The sequence below is a fragment of the Peromyscus maniculatus genome, chromosome 5, assembly GCF_049852395.1.
Source record: "Peromyscus maniculatus bairdii isolate BWxNUB_F1_BW_parent chromosome 5, HU_Pman_BW_mat_3.1, whole genome shotgun sequence".
NCBI lineage: Eukaryota > Metazoa > Chordata > Mammalia > Rodentia > Cricetidae > Peromyscus > Peromyscus maniculatus.
The window spans coordinates 924,901-948,409 of NC_134856.1; the positions used below are offsets into that span (position 1 = coordinate 924,901).

Sequence of the window (23,509 nt, forward strand, 5' to 3'; positions counted from 1 at the left end):
CCTGGCTCTGCCTCCCGAGTGCTGGGATTAAAGGCGTGCGCCACCACCGCCCGGCTTTTTTTTTTTTTAAAGAGACCCTCTTGGACCTCTTTTACCTGGACCCACCATCATGGCCACATTCCTACCAAAACTGTGATGAAAGTTGTAGTGCTTATTGAGAAGTGCTCCACATGCCAGCAGGGATTTCCACACCAAGTGTGTGTGCACAGATCACCACCATTCCCTGAAAGAAGCTGCACAAGAGGCTAGCAGCTGTGCCACTCATAAGCAGATTCAGGGAGGCCCTGTAGAGGTTCCTCCATCGAGCTGCAGGAGCAGGAGAGAATGGAGAGAATTCTGTTCCTGAGGCCTCAGCCCCACATCATGGAGGTAGACCCTGACACTAGGGGAAGGGGAAGACCTTGGCAGTCCCTCCAACCTGCAGTCCATTCATCTTGCAATGGGGATGAATTTGAAAATACCATATGGAGCATCTGAGTCTTTTTCTGTTGTGTTGTAATATCTTCAATAAACCTAAGGATAGCACAGGTATGCTCGAACATGTATATGAGCAGGCATGTGCACACACACACACACACACACACACACACACACACACACACACACACACTACAACTCATCTTGAGGCCTGGGGTATGGGAGGGGACCCAGGGATCCTTTTGTACTTCTTCAAAGCTTTCAATAGATCCTCTTGTTTTTTCTTGTGGTCACCCCTACTTCTAGACATTTTTTGGTGCTCCTGAGCCTTTTGTTCTGGTATCTAATCTGGGTTGCATTTCAGCATTTCCCACTGCCAGCTTGGAGCGTTGTTCTCTTAGATGTGCTGGATCAGTTACTGCATGCACATTCTTCTACCTTCCAGTATTTTGTTGTCAATATCTCTGTGGTTTTATGCCCTTTGAAAAGGAGACCCTAGAACAGTCATTTCAGTAGGATTTTTAAGAGGGATTAGAGTTTGTCTTCAATTTAAAAAAAGCTATTACATGTATTCTTAGGGTGGCAGGACTCTGGTGCATGCTTTTGGAGGTCAGAGGACAACTTGCAAGAATTGGTTCTATCCTTCACCATGTGGGTCACAGGAACTAAACAAAAGTGGTCAGGTTTGGTAGCAAGCACCTTCACTCACTGATTCTCCTCAATATCCCTGTCCTCAATTCTTAGCATATTCCCTTCCCCCAAAAAATATTTGGCAAGTCAAGTAATTGAAGTATTGAAGCTGTTATCCTTTCATCTTTGGAAAAAGTTAGAACCCGTGTTCTATCCTGGTTATTTGTGTGCTCTTGGACAAGCCACCTCCACCCTGGTGCTTCTGTCTCTGCTCGTGTAAAATAGTAATGATTATAACACCTCACCCAAGTGCCTTCCCCAGGGCCCAGAGCAGAGGAAGCTCTGTGTTCAGAGTGCTGAAAGGTTCAATGTCAAAGTGACAATTCTTAGAAAGTCAGTGTTTTACTTAAGCTTAAAATTAGTCTTCACACCTGAATGACAAATTGGTCTATAATTAATGCCTCCAGGGCAAAATTCGAGTTCACCTAGCTTGATGCTTAGAAGTAGTAAAACCTTTCTCAGCCAAGAAAGGAAACTAATATTAGTTGCTAAGGGCCTACTGTGTGCTCATACCCCTTCAATGCCAAGCTACCAGATCCTAAATTGACACAGGTTGTGTGTATTTTGCAGGTTCCATTAGCTCTGGCTTCTTACTCCTGCATGCTGTACCTCTGGCATAGAATTAACTTGTTTCAGGGTGCCCTCTGTGGGTACTCATGCACTTACACTTTGCTGTGTGTTACACAGATGCAGTCAAGTCCAGCTTGGACCAGGCACTGGTACTGGGTGGAGACATAGCTGATCTTTACTATATTTACTTATTCAGTGTGTGTAGGGGGTGTGCATATGGAGGTCAGGGGCCAACTTGAGAGACTAGGTTCTTTGCTCTCACCATGTGGGTCCCCAGGATCAGACTTAGGTCATTAAGCTTGGCGGCCAGTTCTTTTACCCATCTCACCATCCAGCATAGCCTCTCTCTCTTTTTAAGGGGTGTGTGTGTGTGTGTGTATGGATATGTGAATGCAGGTGCCTGTCGAGGCCAGAAGAGGGTGTCAGACACTCTGTGAGCCACAGGAACACTCTTAACCTAGCCACCTTTCCAGTCCCAAGCATAGTTTTCACCGGGAAGTCCCCCAGAACACCTGCATAAGACCCTACTTTCTTTAAAGCAGACTCTGAGGCTCCGGACGGAGAAAGCAGCTCCGCAATTCCTTGGTCAAACTCCATCCTCTCCACCATTTTTCCCTCTTTTGCTCGACCGATCCCTTCCCAGCAGCGGACGACCAGGGGAGTCCAGGCCGGATGCCCAGCAGGTGAGGGCGTGGTGGGGGCGTGACCAAGGCCCACCGGCCCCGCCCCAGCCTGCAACGCCCCTCCTCTCCTGGACGACCCCCGCCCCCAGCCCTCAGTGCCCCGCCCCTCCCCGCGCCGGCCGCAGTCTCCGCCCACTCCGGGCCGGCGCGCGGCTCCCGCCTCCTTCCCTCGGCGCCCGCTCCCGCCTCCCTCCCTTTCCGCTGCCGAGGCGGCGGGAGCCGAGCCCCAGCGGACCGAGCCGCGACCGCAGCGGGCGGCGGGCGCAGAGGCGGCGGCGGCGGCGGGGTGGTCAGGCGACGGCGATGCGGCGGCCGCGCTGAGCCCGCCCGCTCCTGGCGCTGGGGGAACCGGCCGCGCGGACGGCAGCATGCGGGGCGGCGAGGAGCTGGACGGCTTCGAGGGCGAGGCCTCGAGCACCTCCATGATCTCGGGCGCCAGCAGCCCGTACCAGCCCACCACCGAACCGGTGAGCCAGCGCCGCGGGCTGGCCGGCCTGCGCTGCGACCCCGACTACCTGCGCGGCGCGCTCGGCCGCCTCAAGGTCGCCCAAGTGGTAGGTGTCGGGCGAGGCTCCAGGTACGGGCGGGAGGGTCGGCGGCCTAGCCCGCGCCTTCCTTTCCCCCCCACTTCCCCCCCCCCCGCACCCCGCCGCGGGGGGCAGGCCCGGTGGGCCAGAGCCAGGTCCGGGCTGCGCGGCCCCGGCCCCGCGCACCCCATACTCCAAGGTCTTCGGGCTGCGGTCCCTGCCCCTCTGGGGACCGCGCCCTCGGCAGGAGCCTGTCTTCTGCAGCTCCGAAGCTTCGGGGGTTCCTGGTATCTGCACACCTGCACCGGGGCCTACCTGTGCCCTCCCTGCTTCATCGACGAGCTTGGTGCGCCGAGCTGCTTGTGAGGGCCGTGCCACCGCCTGGCTACTACTGTGCTTAGCAACTTGTGGCAGGTTTTCCGGTTCGTGTAACCCCAGACGGCTCTGTGCTAACAGAGGGGCCGGGGGCTGTGGCACGGTTACCTCCCTGGCGCCTAGCAGGGTGCCCAGCAGATGGTGGACGCTCAATAAATATTTGTTGAATGGAGGCATGTAACCTACCGTCAGTGGGGGAGTCCAGATCTTCCCATAAAGCCTCCAGTCTTTACAGCGGACGTTTGATCCCTCCTTAGCATCCCATAGTCCTCCACTCAGCACTGGTTGGGACTGCCCAATTGGTACCCAGAGTTAAGTCACTCTGGTAGGGCGGCCAGTATGGGAGGTGACAAGTACGAGGAACTTTCTGTTGGACTCAGGCATACTAGACCACATTTCTTAGAGTCCTCTTATTTTTATTTAATTTAGTTTTTTTTTAGCCTCCAGAGTGTTTGGTTCAGGGGCTTGTGGGTTCTGTTTCTGTTTTGTGGTTTTGTAGCAGGACTGTCTGGGTTTTGGTTTATCTCTGTTGTGACCAAGGTATGGTCCAGTTTAGAAAAACCTCTGTATCCCTCCTACTCACTGTCACTGGTAGCCTTCCACTGAGGCCTCAAAACTTTATAGACTTCTCAGCCAGACAGAGAAGCCATTTGCACAGAACTATAAAATACGTGCATTTTCTTTTAGGGAGGATTGGCCCTGTTCGTAGCTGAGTGCATGCATTAGCCTTTTTGGGGAGAAATATCGTGTATGTGGACACCCTTTAAATAAAGGTCCCAGTGTTTGTAGGTTGCAGAATCATAGAGGGTTTTCTCTCTTCTGTGTGGAAGGCTTGGTCTTCTATTTTTTTTTAAAGATTTGTTTACTTATTATATATACAGTTTTCTGCCTGCATGTATGTCTGCATACCAGATCTCATTATAGATGGTTGTGAGCCACCATGTAGTTGGGAAGAACTGAACTCAGGACCTCTGGAAGAGCAGCCAGTGCTCTTAACCTCTGAGTCATCTCTCCAGCCCGGCTTGGTCTTCTGATTCATAGTTTTGAAGGGCTTTAATGAGAAATAAGTGGAGAAAGTTATCTATCTTTAAATTTTAAATCAGTCTTAATCCAGTAATCTGGAATGTTCTCAAGGATGTTTTGCTTCTGTGTTGGATATTGCTGTTGGCAAAGAGAATATAGGTGTGAGGGTGTATGTAATCCTGTTTTAAAAGAGGCCGCTAACTAGCTAATGGTGGAATACAGTACACATAATCAGAAGTGATTAAAAAAAAAAAGGGCAGGGCTGAACTTGGAGCCAGGTGGACTGCAAGGCCTAGTTAAGGACCTTGCTTAGTTTACTCACTAGGCCTTTGAAAGTAAATAGAAATTGCCTCTGGTGAACTCTTATCTTGCCCCTCAGAACTGAGATGGAGTGGTTGTACTGAACGGTGGTTATCCGTCCACTGCTGGACTTTGCCGCCTCCCTGAGCTGGAGCAGGAGCTGGAGCCAGTGGTGTTTACCCCTCTGGAAAGGTGTGGTTGCACGGTAGAATTTGCTTTTCACGTGGAAGGATTAACATCTCTCTTAACTGCCGTGTGTCTACTCGGAAGATTCTGCCCTGGCAAGTGAAAGAAAGACCACTTGAATGATGTGGCAGTTTGATGGTCTTGTGCCCTTGGCTTCTGAGCCTTGCTAAATGTTAGGGCTTCCTGGGTGATCCACCTTCCCTCAAAATAAATGAAAACAAAACAAAAAACAAACCAAACCAAAACAAAAAACTCCAAGAAATTAGACTTTAAATTTAAACTGGGAAAATAAACAAGAAAATACTAATTCCTTTAATTCAGTAAAATTTGGTTTTTAAAAGTCTTAGTATATTGCCGGGTATGGTGGCACACCCCTTAATCCCAGCAGATCCCAGCAGAGGCAGCTGCAGGCAGATCTCTGTGAGTTAGAGGCCAGCCTGGTCTACAAAGTGAATTCCAGAAAAGCCAGGGCTGTTACTAAGAGAAACATTGTCTTGAAAAACCAAAAAAAAAAAAAAAAAAAAAAAAAGTCTTAGTATTTATAAACATTGTGATGTGAGGCCTGAGGAAACCTGTGGATCCTTGCTTTTCCCACACTGGATCCAGCATTACTACCACCGTAGGCCTCTGCAGAATCAGCCAATTCAGACCTTCTGAAACTTAATTTTTAACAGGATTCCCCAGGTGATGATCTGTATTGCAGTGTTAGAAACCTCACCCAGGAAGCTGGAGAGGTGGCTTGTTAATTAAGAGCCATTGCCATTCTTCTAGAGGACTTGGGTTCAGTTCCCAGCACTCAGGTCTGGTGGCTCACAGCTGCTTGTAACTCTAGCTCTGGGGGATCTGATGCCATCTGGCCTCAGTGCCACATAGGTGGCGTATACTCAGACAGACAGTCATACACATAAATACAAATTTTCAAATACTTTCAAAAAATGTAGAAAACCTTTAGACGGGTGCTAGCCGTTGTGTCTCTGTCGTGACCAGAAGAGAACTTCCCTTAAATCTCTAAGCCCTGCTCCACCCCTTTCTTCAGTAAGAGAATGTGAGGGGAAAATGACTAATTGAGCATTTTAGGAATTGTAAGAATTAAGGAGTTAAAGTAACCTAAGGTGCTTTCTTAGCTGACTCAGAGGCAAATCTGAGTATTTGCATTTCAGGGTTGGGTATTGTAAAATCTTTTACTTGACGGGCAGCCTTGTCAGTATGTAACCCCAAGCCAGTCAACACAGTCAGTGATTGTTTTATTGTACTCTTGAGATGTGTGGGATGTGATGGTAAAACAGACAAAACCAAACCTGGATTTTCACTGAAGCCCAGTGGGAACATAAAGAAACTGTATGTAGCATAGAGCAGCTACATTGACGTAGCTTCAACTCCCATCAACACTGGCTGTAGCTACTGTGCAAGCTTATCAGTCCCAGATCCCACAGTTACCATATGTAGAAAGTCTGGGCCAATTGAGGTTTAACTGGGACAGACTTGGGTGCCCTCTCTTTTGGAGAGCTGGTCTAAAGACCAGGCTGCAGGGTCGGGAGATACCTGTCAGTAAAGTGCTGGCCTCACAGGCCGGAGGACCTGTGTTTAATCCTTCAAGCCCATGAAAAAAGCTGAGTATGGTGGCTTGTGCTTGTAAACTGAGCACTGGGAAGGCAGAGACAGGCAAATCTCTGGAGCCTGCTGGTCAGTCAGCTTAGTTTAATTGGCAAGCCCCGGCTCTCAGTGAACATTCATGAGGAGGTCAGAGGTAAGAGGATGACTGTGGGCTCCAGGGATGGAATGAAGATCATCAGGCTTACATATTCAGGTGACAAGCACTTTTACCCACTGACCCATCTCACCGACTCCGGAATTCACCCTTTCTGATAAATGTTGTCAACAAACGTAAACGAAAAGGGAACTTCAACCTGGAAAAGATGAACTATGAAAACTCTGTAGCCAACTTCCCACTTAATGGGAAGGAACAAATGCTTTTCCCAAGACGGGGGCTGGGCAGTGATACCTGTGCTTCATTCCTATCCAGCATCACATTGAAAGCTCTAACTGGTACAAAGGTGGATGGGTGGATGGATGGTAGATGGATGGTAGATGGATGGTTGATGGGGTAGGTGAGTCGGTGGATGGATAGGTGAGAGGATGTGGATGGATGACTGGGTAGATGGATGGATGGATGGATAATTATCTTGCACTATGTAGAAAAGCTAGAATTAATAAGTAAATTAGCAGGGTTATCAGATGTAAGATCAACATGTAAAAATAAACCATATTTCTGTATTTTAGCAATAATTTGTTAGAAATTGAAATTTTAAGAAGCCTGGTGTGGTGGCTCATACCTGTAAGTAATCCCAGGATTTGGAGGCTGAGGCGGGAAGGTTACCATGAGTTTGATGCTAGCCTGTGCTGAAGAGTGAAGCTGTCTCAAAAGAGAAAAGAAAAATAACCAAACAGCTGCTAGCTCTGATAAGAAGGAAAGCTACCAAAATACGTAGATCTCCACTCTTACAACTACAAATCACTAGAAAAAGAAATCACAGGTGACCTAAATAAACAGACAGACATGCTGTATCGTGGACTGCAAAGCTGTTGTCGTCATGCATCCCAAAAAGCCAGCAAGAGGTTTTGTTTTTTTTTTTTTTTTTGAGACAGAATTTCCCTGTATAGCCCTGGCTATCCTAGAACTTACTCTGTAGACCAGGCTGGCCTGGAAATCAAAGATCTGCTTGTCTCTGCCTCTGCCTCCTGAGCGCTGAGATTAAAGGAGTGCACCACCACCACCACCTCCCAGCTCAGCAAGATTTTTGTTTGGGGAAAAGCTGAATCTAAAATTAGTGTGGAAAGTCAAGGTGGCTCCAGGATGGTGATGGGAGAGGTGTTTGCTGGGTAGGGTGGGAGGAAGTTTCCTTAGGGAATGGACTTTGTGTCCCTTATCATGCATGAGAATCTTAAAAGTTGCTTTTCATGTCTGACCACTTTAGATCTGCGAAGCCCTGGGCTCATTGTCACTCCTGTTCCAAACCACTGAACGCTGCTCCCCCAGCTCTAGTTCATACTGGAATCCAGTACCCAACGAGATTGATAAGAGACAGAGCCTTAGCAGGGTGAGGTGGTACTCACTCAATCTCAGCACTGGAGAGGCTGAGGCAAGAGGGTAAGGAACTTGAGGATAGCCTGGGCTTAAAAAACAAACAAACAAACAAAAAATTATGGTTTGGGAAATCCTGAGAGCTTAGTCCTTAGTGTTATACCATTGTAAGAAAGATCAAGGTTGCTTCCTCCATTATATATGTGTACACAGAAGGTGCCAACTGTAAGAAAAAGGCTCTCTCTGGAAACAAAATCTGCTAATACATTGATCTTGGATTTTGCTGCTTCCAGAGCAGTAAGCAATACATTTTATTATTTATATCTTAGCCAGTCTGGGGTACTTTGTTATAGTAGTATGGTTAGACCAAGACAGCTATATCTCTGACCTTTCTTTCTCTGAGTTAGAGAAATGGGTGGCTGAGTCCTTTAGTGGCTGGGAGAGGTTCCTCAGAAACCACTTAAAAAAGCAAAACAGAAACCTGGGTGTGGTGGTACACACTGATAATCCCAGCACTTAGGTACTTAGGTGTCTCATTCGTGGGGCTCCCTGACTAGCCAGCCTAATCTGCAAGTTTCAGGCCAGTGAGAGAGACCCTGTCTCAGAAAATCCGTGGAGGAATGACACCTCAAGTTGACTTCTGGCCACCACACACAAATGCACACATGTGTACGCACTTCTGCACATATACATGCAACTGTCTGCATATACCTGCACATAAATATTTTTAAAATATCTTAAAATAACAGCTCTACCTTAGTGCAGATTAATTTTAAAGCTAACATATCAGCCACATAATCTGTAATTCTCCCTTTACTGTCCTTTGCAATTTGGAGGCCCTTGCCGAAAATGACTTCAGTGAACATTTGAACAAACTTGAAGCATATATATATATATTTAATTCATTTTCTTGCAAGGCATGGTGTAGCATGCCTTTACTCCTAGCACTCAGGAGGCAGAGGCAGTCAGATCTCTGAGTTTGAGGCCAGCCTGGTCTACATATTGAGTTCTAGGCTGGCCAGGGCTACCACAACAAAATACATTTTCCTATTAAAAAAAAAAACAAAAAACAAGCATCTTATTTTTATAGCTGATACAACTCAAGCTAATGGAAAACTTTTATTTGAAAGGAATCTTATCTTCAATAAATTTTATTTATTAAACTCTGTTAACTTTGTAACTTTATTTTATTTTAGTGATTTGTTCTTTTTTGGTGCTGGGACTAAAGGTATTCACTACCATGCCCAGCAAATGCTGTAACTTTAAGGGAAATTAGGGGAAAAAAATCATCTTAGTGTGACAGACTCAAATGGACAGAATCTTGAAAATTTTGAGTTCGTGAGAGGGTGTGTGTGTGTGTGTGTGTGTGTGTGTGTGTGTGTGTGCGCGCGTGTGTGCATGCATGTAGAGGCTAGAGGTTGTGACTTATTCGATCACTAACCATTTTATATATATTGAGGCAAGGTCTCTCATTGAACCTAGACTCGCCAGTATGACTAGTCTAGTTAGAGAGTTTGCTCTGCGATCCCCTCTTTTTCCTTTCTTAATGCAGGGATTACAGGGGATTGCCCTGCCCACCTGGCATTACATGGTAGGTAAGAACTCTATCCTGGAGCCACACCACTGCTCTAACTGGCATTTACATGTTCAGGAGCCAAAATCTAGTCCTCACACTTGTGTGGCCAGTGTTTTACCCACTGAACCAACTTCCCCGTTCTGGAATTTATGTTTTTGAAAGGTTGTGTAAATACTTCTGTACAAAGGCCATAGTACTGGGGTCTAGTTTTTTGTTGTTGTTGTTTGCTTGTTAGTATGGCCACATCAGTAAATGTCCTCATGAGTAGCTTGGGTGCTTCTTTTGAGTCGTTACTGGTTTTTGTTATTGTTAAATTTCCAGGGGTTCAGTTAGTACTTCGAAGGGCAGTCTTCTCACATTTCCTTTTTTTCCCCCATAGGGCCTTTTATTTTTATTTTATTATTTTTTTAATCCCATCTAACTCTAGCTGTCCTTGAATTTACTATGTGGCTAAGGCTAGCCTTGAGCTGCTGAGCCTCCTGCCTCTACTTCCCGAGGGGTGATAAGCCTAGCTCACAGCTCTGGAAGGCTTTAACTGTTAACCCTGCCCTGGTCCATAGTCCATGGTTTCCCTCTGAGCAGGAGGCTCAGGCCAGGGTGGCCAGCTCTGAGCCTCTCTCTGTGGCCTTACCTTGGTGTTCATTCTGAATTGGCTGGGATCCTCAAGGCTGGGCTGCCCTGCTCCTACCTCTAGCGCAGGTTTCCCAGCTTGGCACAGTGCTGGCTTCCAGGGTCCATGCCTGCTTACTTCCTGTAGCAAATGAGCCCTTCACACCAGCAAGCTGGGACTGAGTGAGCCTCTATCCCCAATCCTTGATCCTCTCCCTGTCAAGCTCTGGCCTTCCCTCGCCGCCCTCTCACTGGAAACATCACAGAAAACAGACTTGTTTAACTTGCCCCATATTCGAGGTCTCTGTGTGCCCCTGGTCTCTCTCCACTGTGCTTATCCACACTACAGAGACTGGCAGCTGTGAGCTCTCTAAGTCCTTAGGGCACCCATTCCTTGGGTTATCAGGCCCAGTCAATTCTTTCTGACAGCCCTGGAGGAACTGTTTTTCTTTTTCTTTTTTTTTTTTTTTATGTTTTTTTTTTTTTTTTTGTGATATATATTTTTTATTTTACAATACCATTCAGTTCTACATATCAGCCATGGGTTCCCCTATTCTCCCCCCTCCCACGCCCTCCCCTTACCCCCAGCCCACCCTCCATTCCCATCTCCTCCAGGACAAGTCCTCCCCCGAGGACTGTGATCGACTTGGTAGACTCAGTCCAGGGAGGTCCAGTCCCTTCCTCCCAGACTGAGCCAAGTGTCCCTGCATAAGTTCCTGGTTTCAAACAGCCAACTCATGGAATGAGCACAGGACTTGGTCCCACTGCCTAAATGCCTCCCAAACTGATCAAGCCAATCAACTGTCTCACCTATTCAGAGGGCCTGATCCAGCTGGGAGCCCCTCAGTCTTTGGTTCATAGTTCATGTGTTTCCATTCATTTGGCTATTTTTTTTTCAATAATTGAGTAAAACTGAAATTTATTATATGCCACAGTCGTCCTACGGACCTCCATGCTATATATATATAGCCTCTATGGTTCTATGGGTTGTGGTCTGATTGTTCATTTTATATCTAGAATCCACCAATGAGTGAGTACATACCATAACTGTCTTTCTGGGTTTGGGTTACCTCACTCAGGATGATATTTTCTAGTTCCATCCATTTGCCTGCAAATTTCATGCTTTCATTGTTTTTCTCTGCTGAGTAGTACTCCATTGTGTATATGTACCACATTTTTTTCATCCATTCTTCCGTTGATGGGCATCTAGGTTGTTTCCAGGTTCTGGCTATTACAAATAGTGCTGCTATGAACATAGCTGAGCATGTATCTTTATGGTATGTATCAGCATTCTTTGGGTATATGCCCAAGAGTGGGATGGCTGGGTCTTGAGGTAGTTTGATTCCTAATTTTCTGAGAAACCGCCATACTGATTTCCATAGTGGTTGTACAAGTTTACATTCCCACCAACAGTGGAGGAGTGTTCCCTTTGCTCCACATCCTCTCCAACATTGGTTGTCATTGGTGTTTTTGATCTTAGCCATTCTAACAGCTGTAAGGTGGTATCTCAGAGTCGTTTTGATTTGCATTTCTCTGATGATTAAGGATGTTGAGCATTTCTTTAAATGTCTTTCAGCCATTTGTAGTTCTTGTTTTGTGAATTCTCTGTTTAGCTCTTTAGCCCATTTTTTAATTGGACTGTTCAGTGCTTTGATGTCTAGTTTCTTGAGTTCTTTATATATTGTGGAGATCAATCCTCTGTCAGATGTGGGGTTGGTGAAGATCTTTTCCCAATCTGTTGGCTGTCTTTTTGTCTTATTGACTGTGTCTTTTGCCCTGCAAAAGCTTCTCAGTTTTGAGAGGTCCCATTTATTAATGGTTGTGGGAACTGTTTTTCTAAATAGAAATTGGGACTCATTGACAATTCTCAGAGTCCCAGGAGGAGAAACAAGGGTGGGGTTTGTGTGTACCTTCCTGAATCCCAGGTGCTTCTCCCTTCTCAGACGACTGCTGTTATATGGTTGGAGTGTGTCCCCCAGGTTCATGTTGTGGCTTTCATTCAGTGCCAGAGTGTGGGGAGGTGGAGTCTGGTGGGAAGGGTTTGGATCCTGGATGTAGAACACCATGAATGGATGATTGCTTCTTTCCTGTACTCTGCTCAAGGACTGGATTAGTTTCTGTAAGAATGGGTTGTTACAAAGACAGGTTGCCACCCGCCCCCTCCGGCATGTTCTCTCTCCTACACAAGCCTGCTTACCCCTCTTCTTCCTACTAGGACTGTAGCATAAGGTTCTCACCAATGAGGGATTGAAGTCAGAAGTGGGAGGGGAATGATCAGTAATTATATTTCAAGTCTAGTATAATATAAACCAAAGCATAATAAGGTACAATTCTTTCCTTTGACTGGAGTTTTCTACAACTGATTATTTTGTGTTGATCTGGAGCCTTGGTTACCTTTTTGTTGTTGACGTGGAGGTGCTGGGGGTGGAGTAGAGAGCCTCAAGTGAGCTGGACAGGCACTGTACCACTGGGCTATATTCCTGTCCTTCACCACCATGTTGAAGAGCTTTCTCCTGCCGTAGCCTTGGCACTTGGGTCTATTACTCTGCCCTTACTCCCTTTGGGAAAATGCCCTCTTGGCTCTGTTCTTCAGGTTATTGCTTGAGAGCCTTCTCTGACCTCCCAGTCCCTGGAGAACAGCCCCACTTTGCCCCCTCACCCTGCTTAAATCTTTGTCAGCCTCAAGAGAGTAATTTTTTAATTTTTTTTTGCTGTATCCCTGGTGCCTGGCACATCATGAGACACTGAATAAGCAGATGAATATACATATCTGTGTGATGGAAGAGAAAAAATATGGATTATTACTCAGCATAGTTTATAAGGTCAAGGTATTTAAAAACAAGGAACTTATAAGGGGAAATTAATGTGTATTTATAAATAAACTGCCAGGCTCTGCTTTGAGTGGAAAATGTTGGGGAGAAAGTATGGAAATAAAATGGCATTGTGATGATTTTTTCTTTCTTAAACTTTTTTATAAAGAGCGTCTACTGCTCCTGAGAAACAGAAGCTTTTGCTTAGAAGACAGATTTTTGTAAAAGTTGGGGAAACCATAGGAAACTTTGCCAAGCTGTTCGCTTAGAGAAGTGTAAAATGAAAACCAGGGATCCTGTAATTATTATTGGGCTTCTTTGCTTTCTGATAACTGTGTTTAGAAAGGGAGTTGCTCCTATCTGCCGAGCTGGGGTCCTCTGGTACCCCTCAGGGTCGAGTGGATGCCTGCAGCCAAGAGTTAGGCTAAAGTCATGGTGGCTCTTAGAAAACTTGATTAAAAGCAAAGAAGAGCAGCTCCAGGAGCCTGGGGAGGGCCACAGGCAGTGATGTAGTCCAGAATTTGTCTCTGGGGGCTGGAGGTGTGGCTCGGTGGTAGAGTGCTTGCCTACCCTGAGCAGGACCCTGGCTCCATCCATCCTCGACAACACATAAAGAGGCACAAACACAGGCAGGCACGTGTCCTTCACAGATTGGAAAGAATTGCTGAGTTTGGGAGTTAACAAACACCTAAGGTTGTCAGAGTTTCATCAGACCCACTAGTTCTGGGCGATTTCTTTGCTGCCACTGCAGTTTGATGATGGAGCGCAATGGAAGCCTTCATTTTTGTGGTTTCCCATTGATTGCAGTGTAGCTATGAAAAACAGTGTAAGGCTCAAAGATTTCAGTGCCAGTGGGAAAGGAAGAAGGGAAGCCAAACCTGAGCTCTTCTTACAGAAACTCCTTCAGCTGTGCACGCCCAGGGGTTTGTGAGTATGGATAACTTGAGATTCAGACCTGTCTGCCTAACTTCAGAGCAGGTCAAAATCAGTAAGTAGCTGTGTGTGCTGGCAGGGGCAGCTCAGTAAATGTGCTTGTCACACAAGCTTGGTGGCCTGAGTTCAGTCTTAGGGCCCCACTGTGAAAGGAGAGGCTCAAATTCTGAAAGCCATCCTATGTCTTCCAGCATGAGAGCCGTGGCAGATGCAAGCATCCCTTACATATAACACATACACATATATACACACAGAGAAAGTAACAATAAAGAAAATAACTTAAAAGAATTATGACACATCTGCTCTTGTGGGTACTGGGGCCAAACTCGGGCCTCATGCATGCTGGGTAAATGCTTTACTGTTGAGGTCCATCTCCCAGTATCTGTGCCTTCTTTTTTTGGGGGTGTGTGTGTTGAGATAGGGTTGTGTGTGTAGTTTTGGTGCCTGTGCCTGGCTCGGCCTCCTGAGTTCTGGAATTAAAGATTGTTAGTTTTAAAGGATTTTTTTAAAAAGATGATTATTACAAAGTATAAGCAGTTTTATGAGTGATGAAACCAATAAAATGTTAGAAATTGTTCAAGGGAGAATTCAAAGATCATTACTTCCCGTTCCTCCTTCCTGAATTTCAAATGGTCAGCTCTTTAACAGTGAGAGCAACACGTCTTCACAGTGTACAAAAGGATTATTCCACAACAGCAGATAACCACTCTGGCTTTTTGTCCCCCAGACAGAAATTCTTTTCAGCTAAACAGATTAGTTATGGACAATTTAACCAGTTGTAAAGTAGCTCAGAGACATGAAATATGCAAGTTCCATAGAATCAGGTAATTGAGTTTAGAAACTCAATTCTGACAAGTTTCCCATTGAAACTACTTAGTAACCTTTTCACTCCATTTCAGAATTGTTCAGTTTATCCTGGGATGACTACTCCGAAGGGGGCTAGATTGTTACCCATAGGCCCTCCTGACTCCATCTATCCCTTGCCCCTTTCCTCCAGCCTGAAGCATTGTCCCTACATAGCCTGAGTGCTGGACAAGCATCCTTCATGGTCTCAAGCTCCCCACTGTAGATTTCCTGTTTATCCCTGGTCCCTTTAGTTCAGAAACGTTAGATTCTTACTGCCTGTACTCAGGACTATGCCCTTAGAGCCTGGCCTTGTTGGGCCTGAGTGACCTGAGTGAGATCTGAACAGTCCAGGTGAGAGGGTTACCTGCCACCAAAGGCCGAACAGAAGATGAGGAGCCTGGCACTTAGCTGTGGGCAGTACTTGGTAAATATTAGCCATTATTGTGAACACCATGGGTCCTGCCTCATCTGACCCAGTTCTGACCCAGCTTCTTTTCCTTTCAAGTTCCTCCATAGAACTCCACCTCAGCCTGGCTGGAAGGCCCTCGTTCCACTTCAGAAGCTTCAGTAACACACTGCTGCTGCATGGCCCCCAGCCCCAGCCTGCAACTGAACGGACTGGGGCGAGGCAGGGACCTGTGTCCTCATTTCTGGCAGCTGTCCTGGCCTAGCCCTCCCTCCCTGGTTTTTCTTTGCTTGACTGATGACCTACCTGTGTCTTGTGACGTCCTGTGATAAAGCACTGCCTGAACTGTGTTTCTCTTTCTCGCTGGTCTGGGCTTTCTGAATGTGCTTGGATAATTATGTGTACCTATAGTTTGTTGATAAGTTACACACATCTCCATGGCAGAGGTACTTTTTTTTTTTCCTGTTCGTTGTCCATATTGGAGAACTCCTGACTGCTAGGCAAGTGTCACCAGCTCAACCAAGTTCAGTCTTCTGGGTTGCTGAAGTTTGGAAAAGTCCCAATTCCAGAAAGAAAAGATTTATCTGATCCATGTTGACCATGAGAGCACTGGTAATATAGGTTCCAGGTGACTCTACAGTTAGAATCTCAGTCACAGGAGCAGCTTGTGTGTGTGTGCCTTCCTGTGTGTGTTTACAGGTGAGGAATCTGGCTTTTGGAAAAACCACATTCTTTCCTCTTCCCAGATATGAGAAAGCTGGGTGAATTTTGGTAGGGGCCTTGCATGTGCAAGACCTGTGCTGGACCACCATGTGCTATACCTCCCAGCCTCCTTCTTGTCTTTATTATCCATTAAATGCTCGGGGAAGACTGATGGATTATGAAGAGCCTTGGGCATTTTTAACGTAGTAGCTTAGGAAGCACCGTATATGAGAAGTCAAGTTTTACGTGTGATGTTGTTTAAAGGGCTGGTGTTGAACCATCCCAGGCTGACTGCCTGAATGAATGTCTTAGAACAGGCAGCTGGGAGGCCTATAGTAACTCCTTGGGGTTGGTAGGTAGAATTTTGCCTTTTAGTTTTACTTCTATGCTAGTAAAGCAAAAACATACTAGTGAGGCACAAAACACCTATAGTCTTCATAGAACATGGCTGTGGAATTGAAGCTAGGGAAATGGATGAATTGTTGCCCCTGGCAGTGTGTGAGTCCTGAAGTGTGGCATGGTGGGCTGGTGAGGAGGTTTTGGGAACACATAGCTAGGCAGGTCCTACACGTGTCCCATGTGTTGCTCTCACCACCTTCACTGCATGTCTGAGAAAGCCTCCGCTGTTGGTCTGGACTTTGGAGGCCCAAGAGCTGCCAAGCTAGGAGCGCCCTCCCCACCCCCCGCCCATGGGGTGGTGGGAAGGACGACTGATTGCCAGGAAGTCCCTGGGGAGTCCACAGGACCAGGGGTTTGTCAAAACATCTGTGTTCCATTCTGAGTTCTGTAGGTAGCTTGCCGGGTGTTTGTTTTGTTTTAAAATGACCAGATCATCATAGCTGAAGAGTTTTTTAAAAAAGAAAGAAAAGAAAAGCTAGCTGTTTACAGTTACTGTCTTAGTAGAGCATCTAGACCTGACAAAGACAGAACTTAGCCAGACTGGTTCAGTTGTCTTGTTCTCAACATCAGCTATTGCTTACGATGGGCAGGTTGTGTACTACATGGTTGGTTTGCCTGAGGATGAAGGGAGGCTGAAGTACAGTTGGCGTGCTCTGGTTGCCCAGCCACAGGCCTGGCACTAGCAGCATCTGCTGGGAGGAAAGGCAGCGTGTTGTCCAGAAGGGATATGTTTTTATTTGTTTATTTCTTCTGAAACAGTTTCCCTGTATAGCTCAGGCTGGCCCCAAATTCTCAGTACTCCCTGCCTCAGCATCTTGAGTGTTGGGATTACAGTCGTGCCCCACCATCCTGCCTTCCCCATCTGTTTGCCATTGGCTTAGGGCTTCTGTGGGGAGCACTGATGTCTGCCCTCCCCCCTCCTGTCTTTAGAGCTGGGGATTGACTCATCAAGCATTCTACCAACAGCTTGTTTCTTTTTCTTTCAGTAGCTCTGTTTTACTTATCTAATAGGGAAATTAATTTTACTGACACAGCTCGGGCATGACGTTAAGTCAGATTGGAAAGTAAGTTCTCAACTAAGCAAAGATCTAAACTGTGTGTATCTTCCAGACAACTATTTAAGACAGATTTATTTTGAATTAATAAACATGTAGCACCGTGCAGCATTGTCTTTGCTGTATGCAGGGAATAGTGTGTTCGGTACCACATGATTGACTAAATGCATACAAGCAAACAAGTAACTGACTTGCTGACTTATTTTAACAAGTGCTCCTGTTTGTTGAAATGAAAAACTTTCAGTAACACCCACCCCCTTTTGAGGCAGGGTCTCTCTCTATATTAGTGGTTCTCTATCTCCCTAATGCTACTACCCTTATTAGCTCCTCATGTTGTGGTGACCTCTAACCATAAAATTATTTTTGTTGTTAACTTCATGACTGTAATTTTGCTATGAATTGTAAGGCAAGTATCTGTATTTTCTGATGGTCTTAGGTGATCCCTGTGAAAAGGGTCATTGGACCCCCATGTTGAGAAGCACTGCTCTATATAATCCTGGAACTTGCTATGTAGACCAGGCTGGCCTTGAACTCATAGAGATCCTTCTGCCTCTGCCTCCCTGTCTTTCTGCCTCTCTCTGCCTCTTTCTCTCAGGTGCTGGGATTAAGGTATGCTCTCAGTTCCTCTTAAAACCGAAGTTGTGAGGTGAGGTGTAGCTCAGTGGTAGAGCTCTTGACTAGCATGCACTGGGTTCAGTGCCTGCTGTTCTCAAAAAAATCTCTTAAGTTATCAGAACATCCATTGAACAGTCAATGATGTGTGATAGGAAGTAGAGATGGGTATAGACAAATGATAGAATTTCCTCTGGAGTGTGTCTGAGGGGCCCCTTCCTCCCTCCCTTCCTGCCCTGTACTCTTCTATTGCTGTTTCCTAGGCTGGCCTCAAACACCTGGACTCAAGCACTCCTTCCCTTTCAGTCTCCCACTTAGCTAGGGTCACTGTTTCACCACTGCTCATACCTTTGTGGGTTGCCAGGAGGCTTTGAGGTTACACTGTGTGGAGCTGACCTGTGTTGTCCAGGTACATGCTTGTTGGCTGCAGGCTTCACTGATAAATAGGCTCTGGAGGATACATTTGAAGGGTCTCTTGAATCTGCTTCATTCTTTCTATAGGACTGTTTTTCTCTCTGACTGCCTGGTCAAGAGCAGCATGTGACCCCTGAGCCCCAGTGGCCCCTATCTCTATTCAGCACATCAAACAGTACGTTTGATGGAAGTCTCAGCTCTGCCCAACTTCGTTCTGGCTCCACTTTTGCCTGAGGCCGGCCAGAGACTTCATTCTCTGCCAATCTGGCCAGTTTATGGAAGGCATTCGTCCGTCAGGCTTGTCTGGTAGAGGCTTGGACTGAGAATTTAGGGGCAATACTGATGTGGGGATAAGGGCTTGTGCCACTGTGGTGGTACTGACTACTGAAGATAGCTCGGGGCTGGCTACCATCAGCCTGAAAGCATCTCATGAGAGAGTGACAGGATTGAGGGAAGGTGCAGACCACTGCAGAGGAAGGAAGGTACTATTCTCAGGAAGGTGCCAGTTCCTGTGCATTCTCTCAAGCCAAGAAACCCAGCAGGGGAGAATACTAGGGTTGGTATTTTATTTTATTTTATTGGTGTTTTGCTTGTATGTATGACTGTGTGAGAGTGTTGGATCCTGGAATTACAGACAGTTATGAGCTGCCATGTGGGTGCTGGAATTAAACCCAGGTCCCCTGGAAGAGCAGTCAGTGCTCTTAACCACTGAACCATCTCTTCAGCCCATGCTATATTTTCAGTGAGCGGAATGAACTGCAGCGGGGGAGTCTGGGAAACCTTGCTGCCTTGGCTTATTTGCAGAAGGAGCCCAGTCTTGCTTGAATGCTGTATTAAGAGGCCCATGGAGCCAAGCACATTTGCCGCATGAGGTTTTGGTACTCAGTTCAGGGCAGTGTTCAGAATGTGTCCTGCTCTCATGTGTGTTTCCCATTTTATAGTAGCACAACTCAAACAACTCTGAAGGGTCAGAGGAGTCATAAAGGAATGGTTAAGAAGAGTTTAAGCATTCCATTTTTTGACCTGTATCAGTAATGTATTGTGGTAGGTGATGCATTTTAAATGTTTGTCTCTGGCTGTCTGCCAGACCCCATGCTAACCTGCTCTTGGTGGTTAAATCCCAACAAGCATGAGACTGTCTCTGTTTTAGACTTGGCTGGGTCAAGTTAGAGGTGCCTGGGGTGTGGGCCTACCCCGTTGTGTGTAAGTCCTTGGGGCTCAGGGTCCCGAGCATGACTCAGTATGTGAAGAGCACTCTGTAGTCACTTCTTTTGGGGGTGATGGGATAAATGACCAGCTCCAGAGGGGGTGAGTGTGTGTGGGGGGTGTCTGCTGAAGCTGCATTGCTCTCTCCATCACTGCCTTGCTGCTGCTGTCTTCCCACACAGCTCTGGTTTCCTGCTTCCTGGTTCTTGCTGGCCACCTGCCTCCCCTCTGGCCACCTTTGCTGCTTTCCTGATTGCTTGTCTCTGTGTTCGAGACTCCCCGGGCTATGTTTGAAGCCGATCCAGTTCCTCCTGTTGCTCCAGCTTCACATCTGGTGGAGTGTTTTGGGGAATCTGGGGCTGCACAGGCCTTACAAAGCTCCTTTATGTCAGGGACCTCAGAATCAAACATGTCTGTATTAGGAGTAGCACACTTGTAACTCGTCTATAAACTACAGAATAAGAAAACAACCTCTTATAATATTTATACCTGAAAAAAATCGGGCTATTGTAGGAAAATAAATTTAAAAAAATTGCCAGCTTTCTCAGCTCTCAAGGATGTCCTCCTCAGATAATTGGGTGTATGTTGTGTTAGCCTTATTCCAGAGTGCAGCTTACTGGGATGGGAGACTATGGATGCTGTTTCATAACTTATCCTTGGATATGACACAGTCTGAACATAGATCCACATTATTTCTCTTAAGAACTTTCCATGAAGATGGCTGGGGAGATGGCTCTGTGGGTACTGTGCCTGCGGTGAAAGAGTGAGACCCAAGTGAAGCTCTTCAGCTGCCAGGGGCAGCAGCACACTCTGGAACTCTGGTCCTAGGGGAGTGGGGCAGAGGCAGGTGAATTACTAGAGCTCATTGGCCATCCAGTCGAGCTGAATTGATGAGAGACCCTTTCGCAAAAACTACAGGTGAAGGATGATCGAGGAAAGACACCAGATGCAGATCCCTGACCTCCACATGGACTTACCACACATGTACTCATACATGCACTCATGCATGCACCCACACAAACACATCTATACAGCAACAACAAAAACAACACACACACACACACACACACACACACACACACACACACACACATACACACACACACACACACACACACACACACACACACACACACACACGATTTTCTATTGAAATTCAGAGTATATACAGAAATGACCCAGCTGTGTGTCTGCAGCCTCTGGTAGCCCACGCTAATGAACTCTTTGTTTGGCTGTAGGTACCATTTTGGAAATGGAACTTTCGTTTCATGATTGAGTGTCAATATTGAAGAATTTTTTCCTCTATTAACCTAGATACATAACCAGAGCTAATTTGCATTAAAATGTTAATTTAGGAGATGCCCACCATTTTCTTCCTGAAAACATAACTCGAGCAGCATTGACGCTGGGGGTTGGACACATGCCAGGGACGCTGGTGGTCTGCACTGTGCTGTGTTGGCACGCAGACTTGTGTGTAGTTCTGACTGTGCGTACACTGCTCGTTTAGCTCCACAGTTAGGACTCAGAGCAGCCAGTGCCCTACAGCACCTCCTCCCTGTGTAGTCTAACCCAGCCTTTCCTACCTCTCACTTATCCCTCATGACTATACCTTTGACTTTTCCAGAAGACAAAATGGGATTGTAGGGATGGATTTTGAGATCATCTTTCACTGGTATAATGTATTGAGACTCATTCCATTTGTGTCTTTTGTCAGTAGTTAATTTCTTTTTGTTGTTACATAGTGCTCCATTATGGAAACTATAATTCTTCCTCTCTCCGTCCCTCCCTCCTTCCCCCATCTCTTCCTTTCCTTCCATTAAGAGATAAGGTCTCAGTGCCTCAGCCGTATGTACCTAGGACCGTAAGTACCCAGCCTGGCTTAAGTTCCATTATTCTTTCAATTTTTGGAAGCCATTTGGGCTGTATGTAATTGTGACAGTTATGGATAAAGCTTCTATAAATGGATATATACTTTTCTGTTTGTGTTATTGGGTTAATAACTAGGAGTGAGGTTGAGCTAGAGATGCAGCTCAGTGTAGAGCACTTGCCTAGCGTGTGCGAAGCCCTGGGTTCCATCCCAGGTGTGCTCAAGTGCATGTATATACATGTATACATATGTGTGTGTGTGTGTGTGTGTGTGTGTGTGTGTGTGTGTGTGTATACACACAGACACAGAAAATTTAAAAGGACTTAGGGGGATGGCTGAATAATAGACTACTTAGTCCCTGGTTCACTTCACACACACGCGCACGCGCACACACACACACACACACACACACACAAACACGCATGCGCACGCGCGTGTGTACACACACACACACACACACACACACACACACACACACACAGTTTCCTAAGACTGTGATTTCTGGACCATAGGGTAAATGTATGTTTTAGTTATTATTGTCTTTAAATGTTTTATTTTATATGTATGGGTGTATTGCCTGCATGTATGTCCATGCATGGTGCCCAAGGAGGCCAGAAGGTGTTTGATCCCTGGAATTGTAGTAGCAGATGGTTGCAAGCTACCATGTGGATCCTGGGAATTGAACCTGGGTCCTCTGGAAGAGGAATCTGTGCTCTTAAACCACTGAGTTGCCTTTTCAGCTCCCTGTTTTAGTCATTTAAGAATTGGGTAAACAGTTTTCTAGAGTGGCTATATCATTTTTGTGTGTGTGTGTGTGTGTGTGTGTGTGTGTGTGTGTGTGTGTGTGTATGTGTGTATATATATACATATAAATGGTGTTTTTTTTCACAACAGGGTTTCCCTGTATAACAATCCTGGCTGTCCTGGCATTTGCTTTGTAGACCAGGCTGGCCCCGAACTCACAGAGATCCACCTGCTTCTGCCTCCCAAATGCTGGCATTAAAGGCCTGAACCCTACTGTCCAGAATATCATTTGTATTCTTCCTAGCAGTGTGTGACAGTTCTAGGTGCTCTGCGTGGCCAGCACTCCATGGTCTCCTTCTATTCTGTCTGTCCCTGACTGCTGGCTTGGGCTAGGTCTTCTCCACACTCTTTCTTGCTTTCAGAGTCCTGCTCTGAAAACCTGTCCCAGGCAGTGCTGACCAGGCAGCAGTCAGTGTGGAGCAACTGAAGTTGGACCTGTTTCATGACTGAAATGGAATGTCAACGTTGTGATATTTGGATGCTGTCTAATTTGTTTTTATTGTGTGTAGCTGACATGCTGTTGGCTTGCTTTACTCTGTAGTGTTATGATTTTTTTGTTTTGTTTTTATAGTAAGCAAATGTTTTACAAATCATTCTTGGATGGGTGTGGCTTATGTTAGAATCGTGGAAAAGAATCCATCTTAATAAGGCTTGAGCTTAATGTTAGTATCTACATATTAATGAGTGGGTTTCCAAGGTGGATGTGAAAATCAAGCTTTCTAGAAAAGCTTGGTGACCTCTTAGTCTCCCCACCAAAAAAAAGCTTGCTTCTGCTTTAAGTTCCCTGGGACACACGTCCCTATAACCATCAGACCTGTTTTCACCTGGCTGCTCTGCTCTTCCCTGTCACACATTCTTGCTACTGAATCTTTGAACCTTCAGCCCATGCAGGTTAGAGTTCACTTGCTCTCAGGAAGCTACCCTTGGGGTGATTGCAGCTCTCGTGGTTGGTGCTGTTTCAAATCTCTAATTCATAAAGGGGAAGGGTCAGTCTACAGGTTTTCTCTAATGGTTTTTAGAAATGTATGTGGCCTCACCTGAGCCTGTGCTTTGGGCTGACACGAGGCATTAATTATAACTCATTAGAGATGTCCAGTTACCTGTGGACATGGTCTAGTGGTTGGCTCATAGATGCTGTTCGAGTTGCTGGGTCAGTCATTGCTCAGCCGTCTTCCTGAATATTCAGGGGTGGAGCAGGGAAGCAGCTGGACATAATTCCAGGAACAGGGCACAGGTGGAGGCTCCCGTCGGTAGGTAGCAGGTGACTGGAGAGGAGCCAAGTCCCAGGGCGATGTGTTTTGAGGAGTCTCAGAGAAGCCTGGAGCAATAGAAGGGAATTGGGGACAGCCCTCAAAGGAGCCCTCAACTTTGTATCTCTTTGTTTTATCATTACTTGTTAAGGAAATCTTCCCAGTAA

The 23,509-nt window shown here is 46.3% G+C and overlaps 1 protein-coding gene across 1 annotated transcript in view; it reads left to right on the top strand.

The window, feature by feature from the left end:
* The first annotated feature begins 2,544 nt into the window (after positions 1-2,544).
* Positions 2,545-23,509, top strand: part of Cmtm4 (CKLF like MARVEL transmembrane domain containing 4) — a 42,643-nt gene continuing 21,678 nt past the window's right edge. Inside the window, exon 1 of the mRNA XM_006978491.4 lies at positions 2,545-2,914. Within this exon, the coding sequence (XP_006978553.1) occupies positions 2,729-2,914 (186 nt within the window). The 5' untranslated portion in view covers positions 2,545-2,728. The remainder of the gene's footprint in view (positions 2,915-23,509) is intronic.